Below are 15542 nucleotides of genomic sequence, written 5' to 3'. Positions count from 1 at the left end.
GCCCAGAGCCTCAGCCAGGACCGCCCTCATGTAACCCAAGCGGCAGGCAGGCAGGCAGCGCTGGAAGCTGGCAGGCGGGACTGCCAAAAGGAAGGGCCTCCAGAGAGAGGATAACATTTTGTACTGGATGCCTTCTAAAAGACAGCGAGAAAAGACCAGCCACGCGCACGCGCCTGACACCAGCACGGGCCGGGTAGCCAAAGCCACGGCCATCACGGGAAAAAATCTGCCAGATTCCTGAAGGATGGCACACAAGCCAGCCAGCCAGCCAGTCAGTCAGTCCTACCGCTAGCATCTGGGGCCCTGCAGTTAAAATCCAGCAGGGTTACCACCCTGCTCTAAGCCTCAGTTTCCCCATCTGGGGACTTAGAAGTTCCTTCCTGAGCAGTATCCCATCATCTGATGGGCGATTCATATGTGAAACAATTCTCAGACACCCAAACTAGCAGAGGTGGCGCACATCAGGAAGCTCAGGACTTGGGGTGCTGATCTGAGATGGAACGATGAGTCCAAGGCCAGACTGACTATGCTACCTAACGAGTTTAATGCCAGCCTTAAGACCTTGACCCAAAACAATTGAAGTAAAGGGGGAGAGGGGCAGACCAACACTGTGCCTTCAAAACCAGGGACAGAAGAAAGCCAGCCAGCCCTGATTTCACTTCACTGCCTGCCTCCCACTGAAGAGCAAACCGCAGCTCAGAAAGAGCCAAATGACACTCCCTAGGTCATGAGAAGGAACCAGAACTTTACCCTGGCTGTCCTCATCCAAATCCATGCATGGCTCACAACACCGCATTAAGCGCCCAATACCCAGAAAAACCTGCCCACCAACCAACCACTCGGCCCGTCCACTATTAGCCCGGAACTCCCCTCACAAGGAGCCTTCTGTGACTGAGAAAGGAAGATCAGAGGGAAAACCCAGTCTCCAGGGAATTCAATGGGAGAGAACCGGGACACACAAATGAAATGTTCGTGCTTCCCCCAAAGCACAGAGAGAAGAACAGAAAGCTTGGAAGTGTGTGAGCAGCTGTCGCCAAGGGTGGGGACGGGGAGGGTGGGCCTCTTAGTAGTTTTCCTACAGTCTTCCTTCCTGGACACTGCTCACACAATCCTCCTCTCCTGAGGGAAGGATGACCCCAACCTAAGACAGGCAGGAGAAGCTGCCGGTGGCCAGCCACAGGACAAACGCATGAGCCGCCTTGCTCAAGAAGCCATTTTGCACTCTGCCTCTGAGAAGCAAGGCCATCACCTCATATACCTGCCCACACCCTATCCCTCCAAGCGGGAGATACGTTTAGTCAGCATGTAATAGCGGGCATTTAACATATGTGCATTTAACATATAAGACCACAACAGCAAACTGCAGAATCAAAGGACTCAAGGGCCCCTACTATCCTAGACCTGACGGGGAACGATTCTCCCTCAGCCCTCTAAGGCTGGAGCTATTTCCTCCTTATTACAGATCTGGAACTAAGGCTCAGCCACTGCCTATCACTCAACCCCAATCACCCAACCTGAAGGAATAGAGAGCGCCCTCAGCTCTCTCTGGGCCAGCAGATGTCAAACTTTCGGCTGAGACCTGCAGCAAGACAACTTTACACAGTGAGCACAGGGCACACACACACGTGTGTGTGCTCATAAATCACTGAAACGACGTTTCCAGAAGCAGCTCCGTGTTTACTCTGTGATACAGTAGTTGCTTCCCCCCCCCCCTTTTTTTTTTGTAATTGCCAGCCATGACCCACTAAGCTGATCCAAGATACACTAAGGGTCACAACGCCACCTAGAAAACAATGCTTCACCATTTTCTGCCACTAGTCATTCTTCATTAAAATGTCTTTAACAAACCCAGTGCCTGGGCCAGGATCAAATCCTTCTCATTTCTCAGGGCACAGAGTCTTGCTCACTGACCTCAGGCTTATTCAAGAAGCTCCCATAGGTCCCAGAATTGGGGTAGGCAGAGGAGGCAAAGGTGGGAGTTTCATCCCTCAAGGGTCTGGAGAAGGAAGGGAAGAGACTCCACCTTGACTTGGATAATTCTCCTTCTAGGCCACAAGTGGCAAGTGAGTCAGAGTGTTTCCAAGTTCCTGGAGGAAGGGGAAAGAAAGGGACGATCCTGGCAGGCCTGTGGGTGGCTGCCACATTCTAAACCGGCACTGACGATCTCAAGAACTAGTGGGCAGGGAAACAAACACCCTTCCCGGATGCCTTGGCACAGAGCAGGAGCACAGAGAAGACTCGGGGGCAGCCGGGAACTTGTGTTCCAGGCTCCTAGAGTAGCAGAGGAAATGGGTACAAGTGTGGGCTGGCACCAGTCAGGGGCATCCACGAGCCATCTCCTTTCATTCTCACAAGCAACACACTGATGTAGAGGGCTGTGGGCACGATGCCTTGACTCCAATTCTCCTGCAGCTGCCTGGACCCCAGGGATCCTATAGCTAATCAACAAGTGAGCCAGCAAACGAGGGGGCCAGCCTCACCAGTACTCACCTCTCACACCAAGACCCTTCTGCTCCCCGATATCAATCGCTGAACACCATCTGTCAGAAAGCAGGACTTCCCAGAATCAGAAAGAGCAAGAGCACACACATATGCAGAGCTTGCAATGTGCCTGACATGAATGTGCACTTTCTGTACGTATATACACTGGGGGGGGGGGGGTGTGGGCGCGCACACACACACACACATAAGGTCATACATTCCACATGATAACCCTGAGAGGTATATAGCTTCATCGCTTATTGAGGAAACTGAGGCACATAGGTTACGGTGCTTGTGGTCCATACAGCTAGGAAGCAACAAGACAGTACAAAGTGTCTTGGACCCTCCTTGGGTGTGCAGACTCGAGGCCTGTTGGGGATAATATGATGGGTGTGTGCATCTCTGTTCTCTGGGCCTTCCTTTCACTGCTCTCCCAGAACAGGAGTGCACACAGCCCTTTGTAAGCACTGATAACAAACTCTGGCTCTCTTCATCTTCAACCAGCAAGCAGGGCAGGTGGCTGGCAGCTGTGGACAATGTCATGTGCTCCTGGCCCACGGTCACCTAGGGGGTCACCCCAGGAAGTACAAAGACACCGCACCAGGTTCCTCAGTGTCTCCCCCCTTCACCAGCTGGCTGGCCCCTATGGCCCCTTCTGAGACTCCTCACAGAAGCAGAAGTCAGGTGAGGCCTTGGCCCAGAGGATGGCACGGGACCTGGAGCCCAGAGACTTCCAATCTATTCATACCTAAGCACATTTACTCAGCACCACCAGCCTCCAGGAACAGCTTTCCTGCCTTTCTTCTGGCCATACACAGAGTGGGGAACAGAGGGACGGGCCTTGTCCATATTTTACAGTGAGGAAGAGCACAAAGCTAACACAAGCATGCAGCTGAAATTCAGACCTGGATCCTTGCCAGTGCCACCCATAAGCCCTTGGGCCTCCCCATTTGGCTCTGTTGCTGCTCAGGCAGGCGTGGTCCAGGACACTCTGTCCAACACAGATAAGAGGCAGGGACATCTTAGGAGAGCCTTTATCAGTGCCAGTTGTGGTAGGACCACCAGCTCTGGACCCTCATGAGGGTGCAGGGAGTGAGACAAGACGGCTAGGAGGGAAGGAACCTGGGACACACCAGTGACGCAGAGGCGTATCACTGAGCTCTATCAAGTATGCAGGGTTCTTCCATTAGGGTCAACCTGCTCTCCCTGTGCTGTTAAAGCACTTTCTGAGCAAACATCAGGACTACAAAGAACAAGCAAACGCAGCAAGCACTAGCTGGGAGACATCCCACCTTATACATAGGTGTTCTATCCTTGCACCCTCACAGCCCTGCAGGAACTGCCATTCCCTAACCTACAGATGGACAAACAGACGAACCCAAAGTCCAGCTAGACAGGAAACACACACGCGTACGCATGCAGTCAGCAGCAAGCCCCAACCACCAGCCGGAGCTCAACCTCATCCAAATCCAGAGGCTTCAAGCCCAGGAAAAGAAAGGCCTACCACAGAAAGACACATCCCTACGACTCATCTCGCCAAGGCCATGGAAAACCCCATTACCCTGGCAAATCAGAAACAAACCACCCTGATTGTCTGTTTGCTGTAAGCTCCCAACAACGTATATTAAAGAAGTTTATGTGAATCGCCTAATGCACTTGTGCCATGGTCAGAATTACTTCCGAGCTAAAAAAGATTAATTTTGCTAAATACTCTTAAGCCCTCAGACACTATTATAAAGGCTACAAGCCAGTGTAACATTTCTGCTCTCTTAGCTGACAGGCCTCAGTTCACGCACTTGCTCGCTCGCCCGTTCCCCCTATGTGCATGTGCACAAGCACACAGACACACACATACACGAACACATGGCCACTTCTCCTCTGAAGGGTTAAATACACACTCAGAAGACAAGGGTCCAGCAACACAGTGCCCACTGGAGAGCCCTCCTCCCTTACAAAACAGAGTTGACCTAAGGGACACAGAACTGGGTACCTCCCAGCTCCCTCCAAGTGTTGGCTGGCACAGAGCTAACTCTCAGGCCAAGTTTGCAAATGCTTAGCTAACAAAGATGGCATTATGCAAAAGACTGCTGCCCACTGCTGGTCTGGGAGTTCAAATGAAGTGACCACTGCCAAAAACTTTGTTTGGGTCCCCACTATCCACCCCCCCTCCCCAGGCCCACCTCCCGCCTTAAATAAAGGGCAAGGATTTGCAATTCGGGGTCTTGCAGCCACTTGAAACCCATTACGGTGGCCACACTGCCTGGGTCCTGGCAAAACGCATTTCCAGTTCATCACTTAATGTTTAATTAGCTACTAACAGTCTGGAAGCCTCTGGGGGCAAGAGGAACCTCAGAAGACAGGGTGGGAGCCGAAGGAGGGGAGTCAAAACAAAATGTAAACTGGGGGGATAGGAGGAAGGGGGCACAACCCTGTGTACTCTGTTGGTTCTTAATCTGCCACACAAGGGTGCCAAGGGTCAAAGCCAAAGGCAAGCCTTGAACTTGCCAGGACCTCTGGCCAGATAGAGAGGCTGGCTTATCACAGAAGGCAGCACTCCTCCGGCAGCCAGCACCCATGCCACCCTCTCGTCCCCCTCTTCCTAGTGGGCCCTGGCAGGCACAGCCACTCTGTGCCCAGCAGGAACCTCGGCTCAGCGTATCCAAGGAGAGCCCTCTCAAATATCACTTTGCTATTTCAAACCCACCAAGGACACTGGACCCCTGCCACATGGCTACAAATACCTCAGCTGCTGTCTACACCCACTCTCCCCCTGCTAACCACCTCTCCCCAAGAAGGAGGTGGGGTGGAGGGTGGGCAGGTAAGGGCGGGGCACACACTGAAGGGAGCCAGGCCTTCAGAACAGGGACACTGGGACAAGTGTGGCAATCTGGGCAAGGTCGAAGGAACACAAGTCCACGATACTGCCCAGGTTCTTCACTGCAAGAAATAAGGGTCTAGGCTTTTTTGGAGCAAGAACCCAGGACCCTCCTAAAATCCTGAATAAAGTCTCCTTTATGAGGATGCATGAATGTTCTAGAAAGAAAAGCCTGTACCTTTTATCACTTTACTTCTGGCAAAAGCAAAGAGTCCCTTCACCACTGCAGACTCGGACTCCCCTTCCATGGGCCAGGTCTCAGCTGGCCTGTTCTAGGCAGTGCTCCTTACAGGGGCTTCGGTTTAAGTCAATGACTTAACTCATTTCTTCAGAGATCGGATGGGGCCACAGACTGGGTGCCAGGCTCACTGTGGTCAAGTGAGAACGCCTCCCATTTTTCAGGGAGCCTGCACCAGATGAGCACAGTCAAACACAGACAGGTAGAATGCACAGAACTGGAATCTCCCAGAATCAAGCATCTCCTAGAATCACAACTAAAAGGCCTGGCCGTAGCTTCTTCATCTGTAACATGGGCGTGAGTAATACACACCTTTAATCCCACCACTGGGGAGGCAGAAGCAGGTGGATGACTGTGAGTTCAAGGACAAAGAGTACAGGACAGGACTACAGAGAGAAACCCTGCCTTGAAAAACATCATCACAACAACAAGGCAACCGCGAAGGCCAACCACAGTTGCTGTCTAAAGGTGTGCCAGCTAAAGCTTCGCAGATATGCCTGGCAGTGTCCTCCAGCACCGGAGGGGGCTAACCTACTCTGCTCTTTTCTTGCTACCAAAAAGAAAACACAACAGCTATCACAGGAGGAAGAGGATCACCAGGGGTCTGATTAGGCACCAAACAAACACATGTCTCTCCATCCACAGACCCATCCTACAGCACCCCACCCAGAAGGGACCAGAGCCACTCTGGACCCAGAGTATGAGACACACAAACACCTGGGAGTGTCCATTTACGAAAGAACAAGAACAGATCACCCTGTCAGGAGGAAAGCCAGAGGGAGCCCCAGTGGGGTCTGAGAGCTTTCCTCATCACTCTAAGAGGCATTGCTTAGCCTGTGGAGAAAGATAAAGAACTCACACAGGGACCCGCTCACTCCTGTGGCCTCAGGTACCCAGGTAGGCAGGCCCATTCTCAGAAAAGTCCACCCTAGACACAAAACCGCTATCACGCCATGTACATGTGGCAGACATCAAGGCGTTCAGGCTTGTGAATGGTCCAGGAAAACCCAGGCCGCCAGGTGTGAGGCGCAAAATAGACACTGACTCAAATAAAAACCCACCAAATCAAGGAGAGTCTTAAACCCTCTTGCCGCTGAGTCACATGGCTCATTCCAGGATCCACACCTCTGGCCCTGACCTGGGAGGCGCCCTCTGGATCACCCAAGCCCTGACCCTCCCTATCCCGGAGAAGGATGGCCGGCCAGGACGGCAGTATCACTGTGTGCAATAGCCAAGACCCATACTTTCTATTTGAGCTGGGGGGCTCCTCCCTGCCGACAGATAACCCCAGACAGCTTTCCCCGTACTTTCAGAATCTCTGACTCTCCCTGGCTCACCACCTGGGGCCAGTGAACACTCTTCATACTGTATGTACGCGTCTAAGAAGGACTCGACGGCTAGCCGACAGTAAAACTCCGGCTTGCTCAAGAACTAACACCTAAGCATCTACAAGCTACAGTAGCCCAGGCTAACCCCTTCCCCAAAATCTCCTGTGTCTCTCGGTTTACTCCACTCCCTCCTCCCATCAGCCTGTGCTTACTACGTGGAAGGCCTCAGGGGAGCTACAGAGATGAACAGCTCCCAGCTTATGCCATAGCTTTAAAAATAAATAAATAAATAATTCTGAGCTATAGCCGGAAAGGCAAATCTAAAAAAAAAATCAGCCAGGATCATACGAGCAAGTGATGGCTGTTGGGGGCCTGGGCCAGGAGATGTTAGCAGCAATGGACTCTGGTGTGGGCTGTGTGCACAGGCTAACTCTACCTCTGTGCCTCAGTTTCTTCATCTACAAGATGGGGTTAGCAGCACGCAATGGCAGGGTAAACAAGTAAGTGCAGTGATTAGCACACAACCAGAGGCATGGCAAGGGCCGCCACAGCGCGTGGACAGACTTTCACAGACCCGAAATGCAAAGATCTCGAATGAGGAACCTGATGGCAGGTGTCCTTGGGAGCTGTGCCTCAACCCCCTGCTCCTCAAGGAAGCCAAGGCGGGAGATCTGAGAGTTACACCACAGTGAGAGTCAGTCTCTCACACACGACTCCTCGGAGGAGAAGTTAGAAAGAAATTAAGATAGGATTTGAGTAAACAGATAAAAATACATTCTAGCCACGGGGTGGGGGCAACCAGTAAGAAGCTCCCGGGGGCCAGCAAGATGGCTCGGCAGGTAAAAGTGCTCCACGAGACTGAGTTCAGTCCCAGAACTCAGGGTGGGAGGAGAGAGAGCACTGACTCCTGAAGGCGGCCCTCTGAGCTCCACACATGCACTGGGGTCGCCCCCCTACGCTCACACATCATATGCACACAAAATAAATGTAAGCCGTCGGAATCATCTCAGGAGGAAGACGGCCAACTCAGTGAGACACACGGGAATAGAGAAATTACATGAAGAAACGAGAAGGATAAATAGAGAGGCGGCACAACTGTTCTTAGTACGTCTTCTCTCCTTTCTCTTTGCAGCACTAGGGAAAAATCCTAGGGCCTTGCAACAGCGCGGCCTTTGATCCCAGCACTCAGGAGGCAGAGGCAGGCAGCTGTCTCTCAGTTCAAAGCCAGCCTGCTCTACATAGCAGGTTCTAGGCTAGCCAGACCTACATAGTGAGACCCTGTCTCAAAGGAAAGAAAAAAAAGGAAAGAAAAAAAGTCCCCACTCAGTCACATCATTCCTTCTCCCTTGTGACTTGACTTGGGTCACGGGGCGCATCTGATTGATCCCAATTTAAGGAAAAACTCCTTGAGCTGCAAACCTATGAATCATGGGCTCCCAACTAATATGACCTCATCTCTTAGCAGCATCTTCTAAATGTCATGCCAACCTCTGCAACCTGCAGGCTTCGACTGCCACTCCTTAACAAGCACTGGCTGCAAACTGAGGCACCCATTTCTACCGCTGCCATCTTGCTTCAAGATGGAAGACCAAACCACAAACTGCCAGAGAGAATCTCGATGCTGCTTACTAGCTTGCGAAAGCTGATTAAAAATCATTAGATCAGCTTCAGGCTGCAAAGCAAAACAAAACAAAAAAACAACAACAAAAAAACAGCTCAGCAGTTAAGTGTTTACTGTTCTGCAGAGGACCTGAGTTCAGTTCCAAGCACCCACCCCAAGAGGCTCACAACATCTGTAATTCCAGTTCCAGCAAGGATCTGATGCCCTCTGATCCTTAGGACACCTTGATGGCCACGGTGTACCTTAACTCATGCAGGCTCGCACACATGAAATAAACAGCTCGGTAGCGGCGCATGCCTTTAATCCCAGCACTCAGGAGACAGGGACCAACCTGGTCTAGTGAACTAACTCCAGGGATACACAGTGAAACTGTCTCTATGTAAATAGAAAGAACATAAATGGCTGGTTTAAGGAATTAGATTTTATAATTCAGTGACAGGGTGAGCGCACTTGCTTGGCACACATGAAGGGGCCCTGAGTTCGATTCCCCGCACGGGGGTAGGGGATTCTGAAACAGGTACTCCCATCCTACCTTCCTCTCTAAAATGAACCATCTGCAACGCACGTGGTCAGAGACCAGCAGCGTGGGTTTGGCTATCTATAGTTATTTTTAAAGGGATGGGTGTGGTGGGGGTGACATTTCTGCTAGGAGGAAAGGGGAAGGTCAGTCCACTGACGCTTTTCACCTGCCTGCTGTACCGCGCGGCTTCCCGAAAGCTCCAGTTCAGGAAGTTCGGCCCTATGGTCATTATCACCCCTTATCTTCCCGGGGCGCACCGTGAGGAGTGACGCAGTCACCTGTCCCTTTTACAAGCAAAAAGTTCTCCAGGTGGAACCATCACTCCCTGGCTTCTTTTTCTCAAGCCTGGAGAGGACACAAGAACTGGGCCCATTCCTCAGCACGTCACACTAAGCACCCAGGAAGCCAGTGAGCTTGGTCTCTAAGTCCTGTTACGGGAGCCATTTTCACCGAGGCACTGAAAGTGACCGCCTCTAAAACTCAGGTGGGATTTGGTCTCCTAGGCCCGTTTCCTGCGGAAGCGGCAAAAGCCCTGACCAAGAGACGGGGCCCAAGGCTGCTCATCAGTTCCTAAACCTAGACGGTGAGGACTGTTCCTACCATACAAGTCCAAACAGATCACCTACTGTGTGCATGCACACGCATGTGCCACAACCATATGCACACATGCAATCGGCTGCAGTGCCTACTGGAAGTGGTGGAAGACATACTTCCCTTTCCTCACAACATTCTTCTCTGACATAGCCGAACCACCTGTTTCATGAAGTGTGGCTGGTCGAAACCAATTTTTGGTTCAGTGTGTATTTAAAAAAAAAAAAAAAAACAAAACGAAACAGCATTACCATGGAAGATGAACATCACAGACACCTTCCTTGTAATGATCTCATGGACCTTAAATTTATCCAGATTGACAGTCGACAACAGGATAGAAGACCCTACAGCCTGGAAAATTTTAACCACTTCCAAAAGAAAATTTTTGAGCCGGCCATGGAGGCTATCTCAGTACCTGGGAGGCTGAGGTAGGATTACCAAAAATTCGAGGACAGCCTGATCTACACACTGAGCTCTAGGTCAACCTGGCTTTACAGCGCCAGACACTGTCTTGTGCCCCGTATCCTTGCTCCCCTCAAACCCAAGTAGACTGGCAAGACTGGTGAGCCAGTACCTGCCACCAAACCCCAGGACAAAGATCTGAGCCCCTGGAAGCACGCGGTGGGGAAGTTGAGAACTGAGTCCTGGGGCTGGAGAGATGGCTCAGAGGTTAAGAGCACTGGCTGCTCCTCCAGTGGACCCGAGTTCAATTCCCAGCAACCACATGGTGGCTGATAACCATCTAGAATGAGATTTGATGCCCTCTTCTGGCGTGCAGGTGTACATGCAGACAGAACATTGTATACATAATAAATAAATCTTAAAAAAAAAAAAAAAAAAAAAAGATGAAGAAGAAGAAAAACTGAGTCCCACAAGTTGCCCTCAGACCTCAGGCTATGTCACACTCAAATTCGAACACACGCACACATGAATAGGTATAATTTCATGGACAGTATTTGGGCAAAGGGCAGTGAGCGGGCTTCGCACTTTTTAACACATATCACTTAAGAAGCTCAGGATGAGCCCCCACGCTGTGTGTGACACATGTACCCCACACTGGAAACCAGTGCTAAAGGCCACTCCACGGCACTGCTGCCCCACCCCCCCTTCTAGTCTAAAGCACAAGTTTCACATTTACTTTCTGCCTTTTTGGTTATGGTCACTTTTTTTCTTATGCCAACACCAAACAGGCTCAGTGTCACCGCCCCCGCCTCCTCCCTCAACTCTTAATCAAACCCCACACGATTTTGAGTCTTCAAACACCCTTTCACTCTCTAGACAGGTCTCTATCTCGTTCACATGACTGCAAAGTGATGAAATACTGGTCCCCAACTTAAAACACCCAGGGTTTGGGGGAGAGGGTCCAGGGAAGCAGGCCGCAGAGGCAGGTGGGCAGGAGAATGAGAAGGAAGGCAAGGAGAAAATAAAGACGGCTGCCAGTTGGCCCCATACTTGCTTTCGATACTAAAGAAGTCAGAGCCATCCGACCCTGTAATTATCGCCAGGATTAAAAATGTGTTACTCACGTAATCATGAAAGGCTTTTGCTTCACTCGAATGCTCACAAGTGTCTCTCCTTTCAGGGGCTGCACAGTAAAGGTCCCAGAACACGCTGCAAACAGAAAAACAAAGGAAGATCGGGTTACTGATTATTACTTGTGTACACAAGAGGGGTCCAGGACACACAGTACAAGCACCAGGTCTCCCAAAGGCTCCACCCTACCTGACAGCACTGGACAAACTCAGCCCTTAAGGAAACAGGACACAACCTCCACTGGCAAAGCCAGGCATGTGTAACAGTTCCCATCTAAGCCGTTCCTCTTGCCTGGGCGCCTCTCCATCAGTGGCACTGCTTGTGGTGAGGAGGCACTAGAGCTTTGAAAGGTCAGCATAACCCGCCCATTGATGTCTACACAGAAATTTGGATGAGGTTCTGCCCATCTCTGTCTGTGTCCTTTTTCACCATCCCAAACCAAAATGGCTGCAGCACACTGTAAAAAGCTTAAAGTTGTCAAAGTCGGGGCACAACTATGATTCGTCCGCATAGCAATCTGGGTGACTCCAGTACCGAGGGGCACCTTACGGGCTCTTAATCCCACAGGCTGTACCCCGACTTGTCTGTGAGACAAAGAAGCTCTGACAACCGAGAACCTTAACCTCTCTCACTGAGCAGAAAGGCCTCCCCAGATAGCAGCCAACCAATACAGAATAAGGGGGGCAGGGGTGAGCACAGGTCCAGGGCCCAGCACTCCAAACTTTGTAATGCTATGCGGTCACTCCAATACTCCATAGTCCCAAGAACAGAAACACAAGTTCTGTGCTCACTACATGGATGCTACACAAACACGGGGCCTTAGAAACACTCTCTACCAGACCCAAGGTCTAGCCAGAACCAGCTGGAAGGGCACAGCGGACAGTGGAACTGAGGTCTGATCTGACTTGTGGTCCAGTGCTCCTGGTCCCATCACAAGCTATGCTATCACCAGATAAGCACCACCTTCAAGGTGTGCCTAGAGTAAAACCCGCTCCATCCAAACCGACCCACCGCCTCCTCGGGCCCCCGGAAACAGACAGCATTGTTCAGGGTCAAGCCGCAGGGTAAAAATTCTAACAAAGCCAACTGCAACCACTCACAGCCACCACAACCTGATCCCGGCACAACCAACCTTCCATTCCTGGAAGAGGGGTGGAAAAGCTATAAGGGACTCTGGGAACAACAGGAAAAGCAGCAGCGGAGGGAGGCTGGGGAGCACTCTTCCCTCCTGCACAACTGCCCCCTGGAGCACACTGCACACAGCAAAGCCTTCGAGGCGCCAAATTCCCAGCACCTTCACCATAACTCTGGCTCCCAAGCCCACGTTTCTACAAGATCCAGGGCAATCAGCACTGCCGATCCCATCAACACACTCACCTCCGAACAGCCAACCTATCACCCACTCCCGCAGGTGGAATCCTTGCGCCACGCCAGCTGCCTCCTCCGACCAGGAGGTTGGGAGGTTGGCAGAAGTCATTAAAAACTCATTTTCTCTGCGCAAGTTGGAACAGACACTTCATCCTCCCAGTGTTCAAAGAGCCCTGAAACAGTAACCTGAGCCGGAAGTCAGGTAAGTGCTAACACCCCAACGCGACACGGCATTTGCCTCAACTCCACCAAAACACCAAAAGCCGCCCTGCCTCCTTTTCAAAAAGAGGTGAAAGACTCCGCCAATGAGTCCCACAAAACACCCAGCTCGCGCACTCAAGACAGTCTGCTTAAGGCTCTGACCCTACACTCCCCTCCTGCCTGCAGAAAAGACCACAGGCTGCTCAGGCCTGGAGGGAGGGTCACAGATAAGGACAGCCAGCCCCCAACAAGCTGCAGGCATCCTGCCAGGCCACCTCTGGCTGGTTAAGGTTCTTGGTAAAATAAGGCTTTGTGGTTGCAGGGATGCTGGGGGGTTGGGGAGGCAGAGGAAAGGAAGGTCCAGTCAGTCTGAATCAGTGTCTCTACAGGAAGTGCAGCCCTTCTCGCTTTTCTCAGGGTCCCTGGGAAAGGCCCAGCAGATGCCTCTGAAGGTTTGGCGTTCTTTACGGAAGAAAACATAAGGGACAGGCCAGTTGCCGAACAGACCTGGTGTCCCCTCCGCTGGCCCTGCCCCCACTCCTCTAATTAAAGCAGCATGCAGGATTTGACAAAAACTCTCCCAGCTCTTTCTGAGCCCCCTGCCTAGTGCCCCAGAGTGGGATGGAAAAGGAAGAAGACGTTTCTACCCTGGCATAGAAAAATTCAGTTCCCCACGGGCAGAGAAACGGGCAGCAAAAACTTCAGGCAGCAGCCTCTTCCTTGCCAAGCCTCCTCAGATCACCCAGAGGTGCCCCGCTCCGTGGAAAGCAGGGCCAAGGGCAGAGGGCCTGCTCCAGACCCCCTGTCTTTGTTCACTTGGACCTGGGCTCCAGAACGAAACACACACAAAACTATCACACAAACTTACCACCACCACGAGTGCAGAAACCCCGGCGGTTCTCCCAGTGTGATGTTTTTTTCCCATCGAATCTAGAAAAGAGGGAGCGGAGGCAGCTTAGAGGGGCAGAAAGGAGGGGGCCGGCAGGGTCTTCCCCAGCCAAAAGGCTGTGAAGACCAACTAACAATAAATGCCAAAAGGTGATAAAAATTCAAAATGGTGGCCACAGTGGCTGCTCCTGAAAACAAAGGCTCTAAGAATAGTGGGGAGGAGGGGGGTGTCAAGAAACTGGATGCTGAGGGGTCCCACTCACCTCTGATAAGAAGGTCTGTGCGGATTTCTGTGCTCCTACGTGCAGTAAATATTCGTAGACATATAAAGCTAACCTGGAAAGTGAGCAGGGGCAGAGAGAGAAAGAAGGAAGGGTCAGATCACCACACTGAGGCTTCCTCTGGACCTTGCCAGTGACTCTGAGCCCGGGTCTGTGCCATCCCATTGTGGCTATGACAAGACCTTAGTGCCTATCACCCCAGACGGGATCCGGGTCAGAACAGCTAGTGGGTGGGTACCACAGACAAGGTATCCCGAGGCGCGGGAGCCTGAGAACCGTTCCCAAACTTTAACTTCCAAGTGGCACTGGGACCAAACCCACCTCGGTCTCCAAAACTCGCCAGACACAAGAGCCGAGAGCCACCTTCCTTCTCCCAACCCACTTCAGCTCGCCGCCTTAGCCCAGCTTCGGGGTCCGGGCAGACTCAGCCCCGGTCCGGGTACTTGGCGCGCTCTGGAGAGGGCAGCAAAGCGCCGCCCTCAGCATCCCCCCTCCCCGAAACAACTGTCCCCCAAGCCTGGGGTCAGGCCGGCGCCGCCTGCCCAGCCCAGCCCGGCGCCCCGGAGCGCACCGGACTGGTGGCGAGGCCGCTGGCTGGGAAGGGAGAGCGCTCCCGGGCGAACAAAGCCCCCGGCACGCACTCCTCACGCCGCGGGCGGACAAAAGGAGCCTTCGGGGCTGCAGAAAGCCACGCGCCCCCTGCCCGCACTCGGTGGGCAAAGTGGGGGCCCCGCGCCCAGGGAGCCCAGCGCACCGGCTCGCGGCGGGACCTCGCCCACCCTCGTCGCGGGGCCCCGCGCCCGCTCTGCCGTGCGCCTACCAACTACCCTCGCCCGCCGCTGCCCTGCCGCCCCTTCAGGGTGCCCCAGCCTCCGCCGGCGCCCAACAATGGGCTCTCCACGCCGCCGCCGCCGCTGCGGGCAGAGACCGGGCCCCGGGGGGCACAAGGCAACGCGACCCCCGCGCCCACCTGCCTCCCGCCGCCCGCGGCGCGGCCCCACTCGCGAGAGGCTTACTTTTCCCGAGCCTGCCCGTCCGAGGGCACCGCCGAGCCTTTGCCTTTGGCAAACATGGCTTGCAGAGAAGAGGGCGCCGAGCCCGCCGCCGCCGCCGCCGCCGCTACCGTCCGGTCTCCCGAGCTGCCCTGCTCCCGGCCCCCTCCCGGCGCTCGCCCGCTCTCTCGCACTCCTCTCGCCGCGCTCCCTCCCTCCCCGGCGCTGGCTCCGCGCTCTTTCCAGCTGTCAAAGCGTCAGCCCCGGCCGCGGCCCCATCGCCCTGGAACTCCTCCCGCGCCGGCTCGGCCTGAGCTGTGCCGCCGCCCGCCCGGAGCCTGCAGCTCGCTCGCTCGCTCGCTCTGCTCGTGGCCCGCGCGCCCGCCGCCCGGCTCTGCCTGCGCCGCCCTCTGCGCCTCCAGCACCGCCGCTGCCGCCGCCGCCGCCGCCGCCGCCGCCGCTGCTGGTCTACTTGGAGCTCAACCGAACGTGGCTGCCCCGGCAGGAGCGCGGCGGGCGTCCACGCCCCACGACGGACGGCCGCGGCGGCCAATCGGCGCGCGGGGGCGGGCCCGGAGGCCGGGAGGGACGCCTGTCAGCGCGGCCGCGCCAGTCCCGCTGCGCC

The 15542-nt window shown here is 53.8% G+C and overlaps 1 protein-coding gene across 4 annotated transcripts in view; it reads right to left on the bottom strand.

Annotated features, from left to right (window-relative positions):
* Ssbp3 (single stranded DNA binding protein 3) overlaps window positions 1–15392 on the bottom strand; it is a 134398-nt gene extending 119006 nt beyond the window's left edge. Inside the window, exons 1-4 of one of the 4 annotated variants that reach the window (XM_055628888.1) lie at window positions 14942–15392; window positions 13908–13980; window positions 13625–13686; window positions 11181–11265 (exon numbers count right to left, since the gene is read on the bottom strand). In XM_055628888.1, coding sequence (XP_055484863.1) covers window positions 11181–11265; window positions 13625–13686; window positions 13908–13980; window positions 14942–14997 — 276 coding nt within the window. In that variant the 5' untranslated portion in view covers window positions 14998–15392. The remainder of the gene's footprint in view (window positions 1–11180; window positions 11266–13624; window positions 13687–13907; window positions 13981–14941) is intronic. The other 3 variants (XM_055628890.1, XM_055628889.1, XM_055628891.1) reach the window with 3 other exon arrangements.
* Window positions 15393–15542: the final 150 nt, after the last annotated feature.

The sequence above is a fragment of the Psammomys obesus genome, unplaced genomic scaffold (genome assembly GCF_907164565.1).
Source record: "Psammomys obesus unplaced genomic scaffold, mPsaObe1.curated_primary_1811, whole genome shotgun sequence".
Taxonomy (NCBI): domain Eukaryota; kingdom Metazoa; phylum Chordata; class Mammalia; order Rodentia; family Muridae; genus Psammomys; species Psammomys obesus.
Note: the sequence above shows the minus strand (reverse complement) of the source record. Positions and strands in the feature narration are given on the sequence as shown.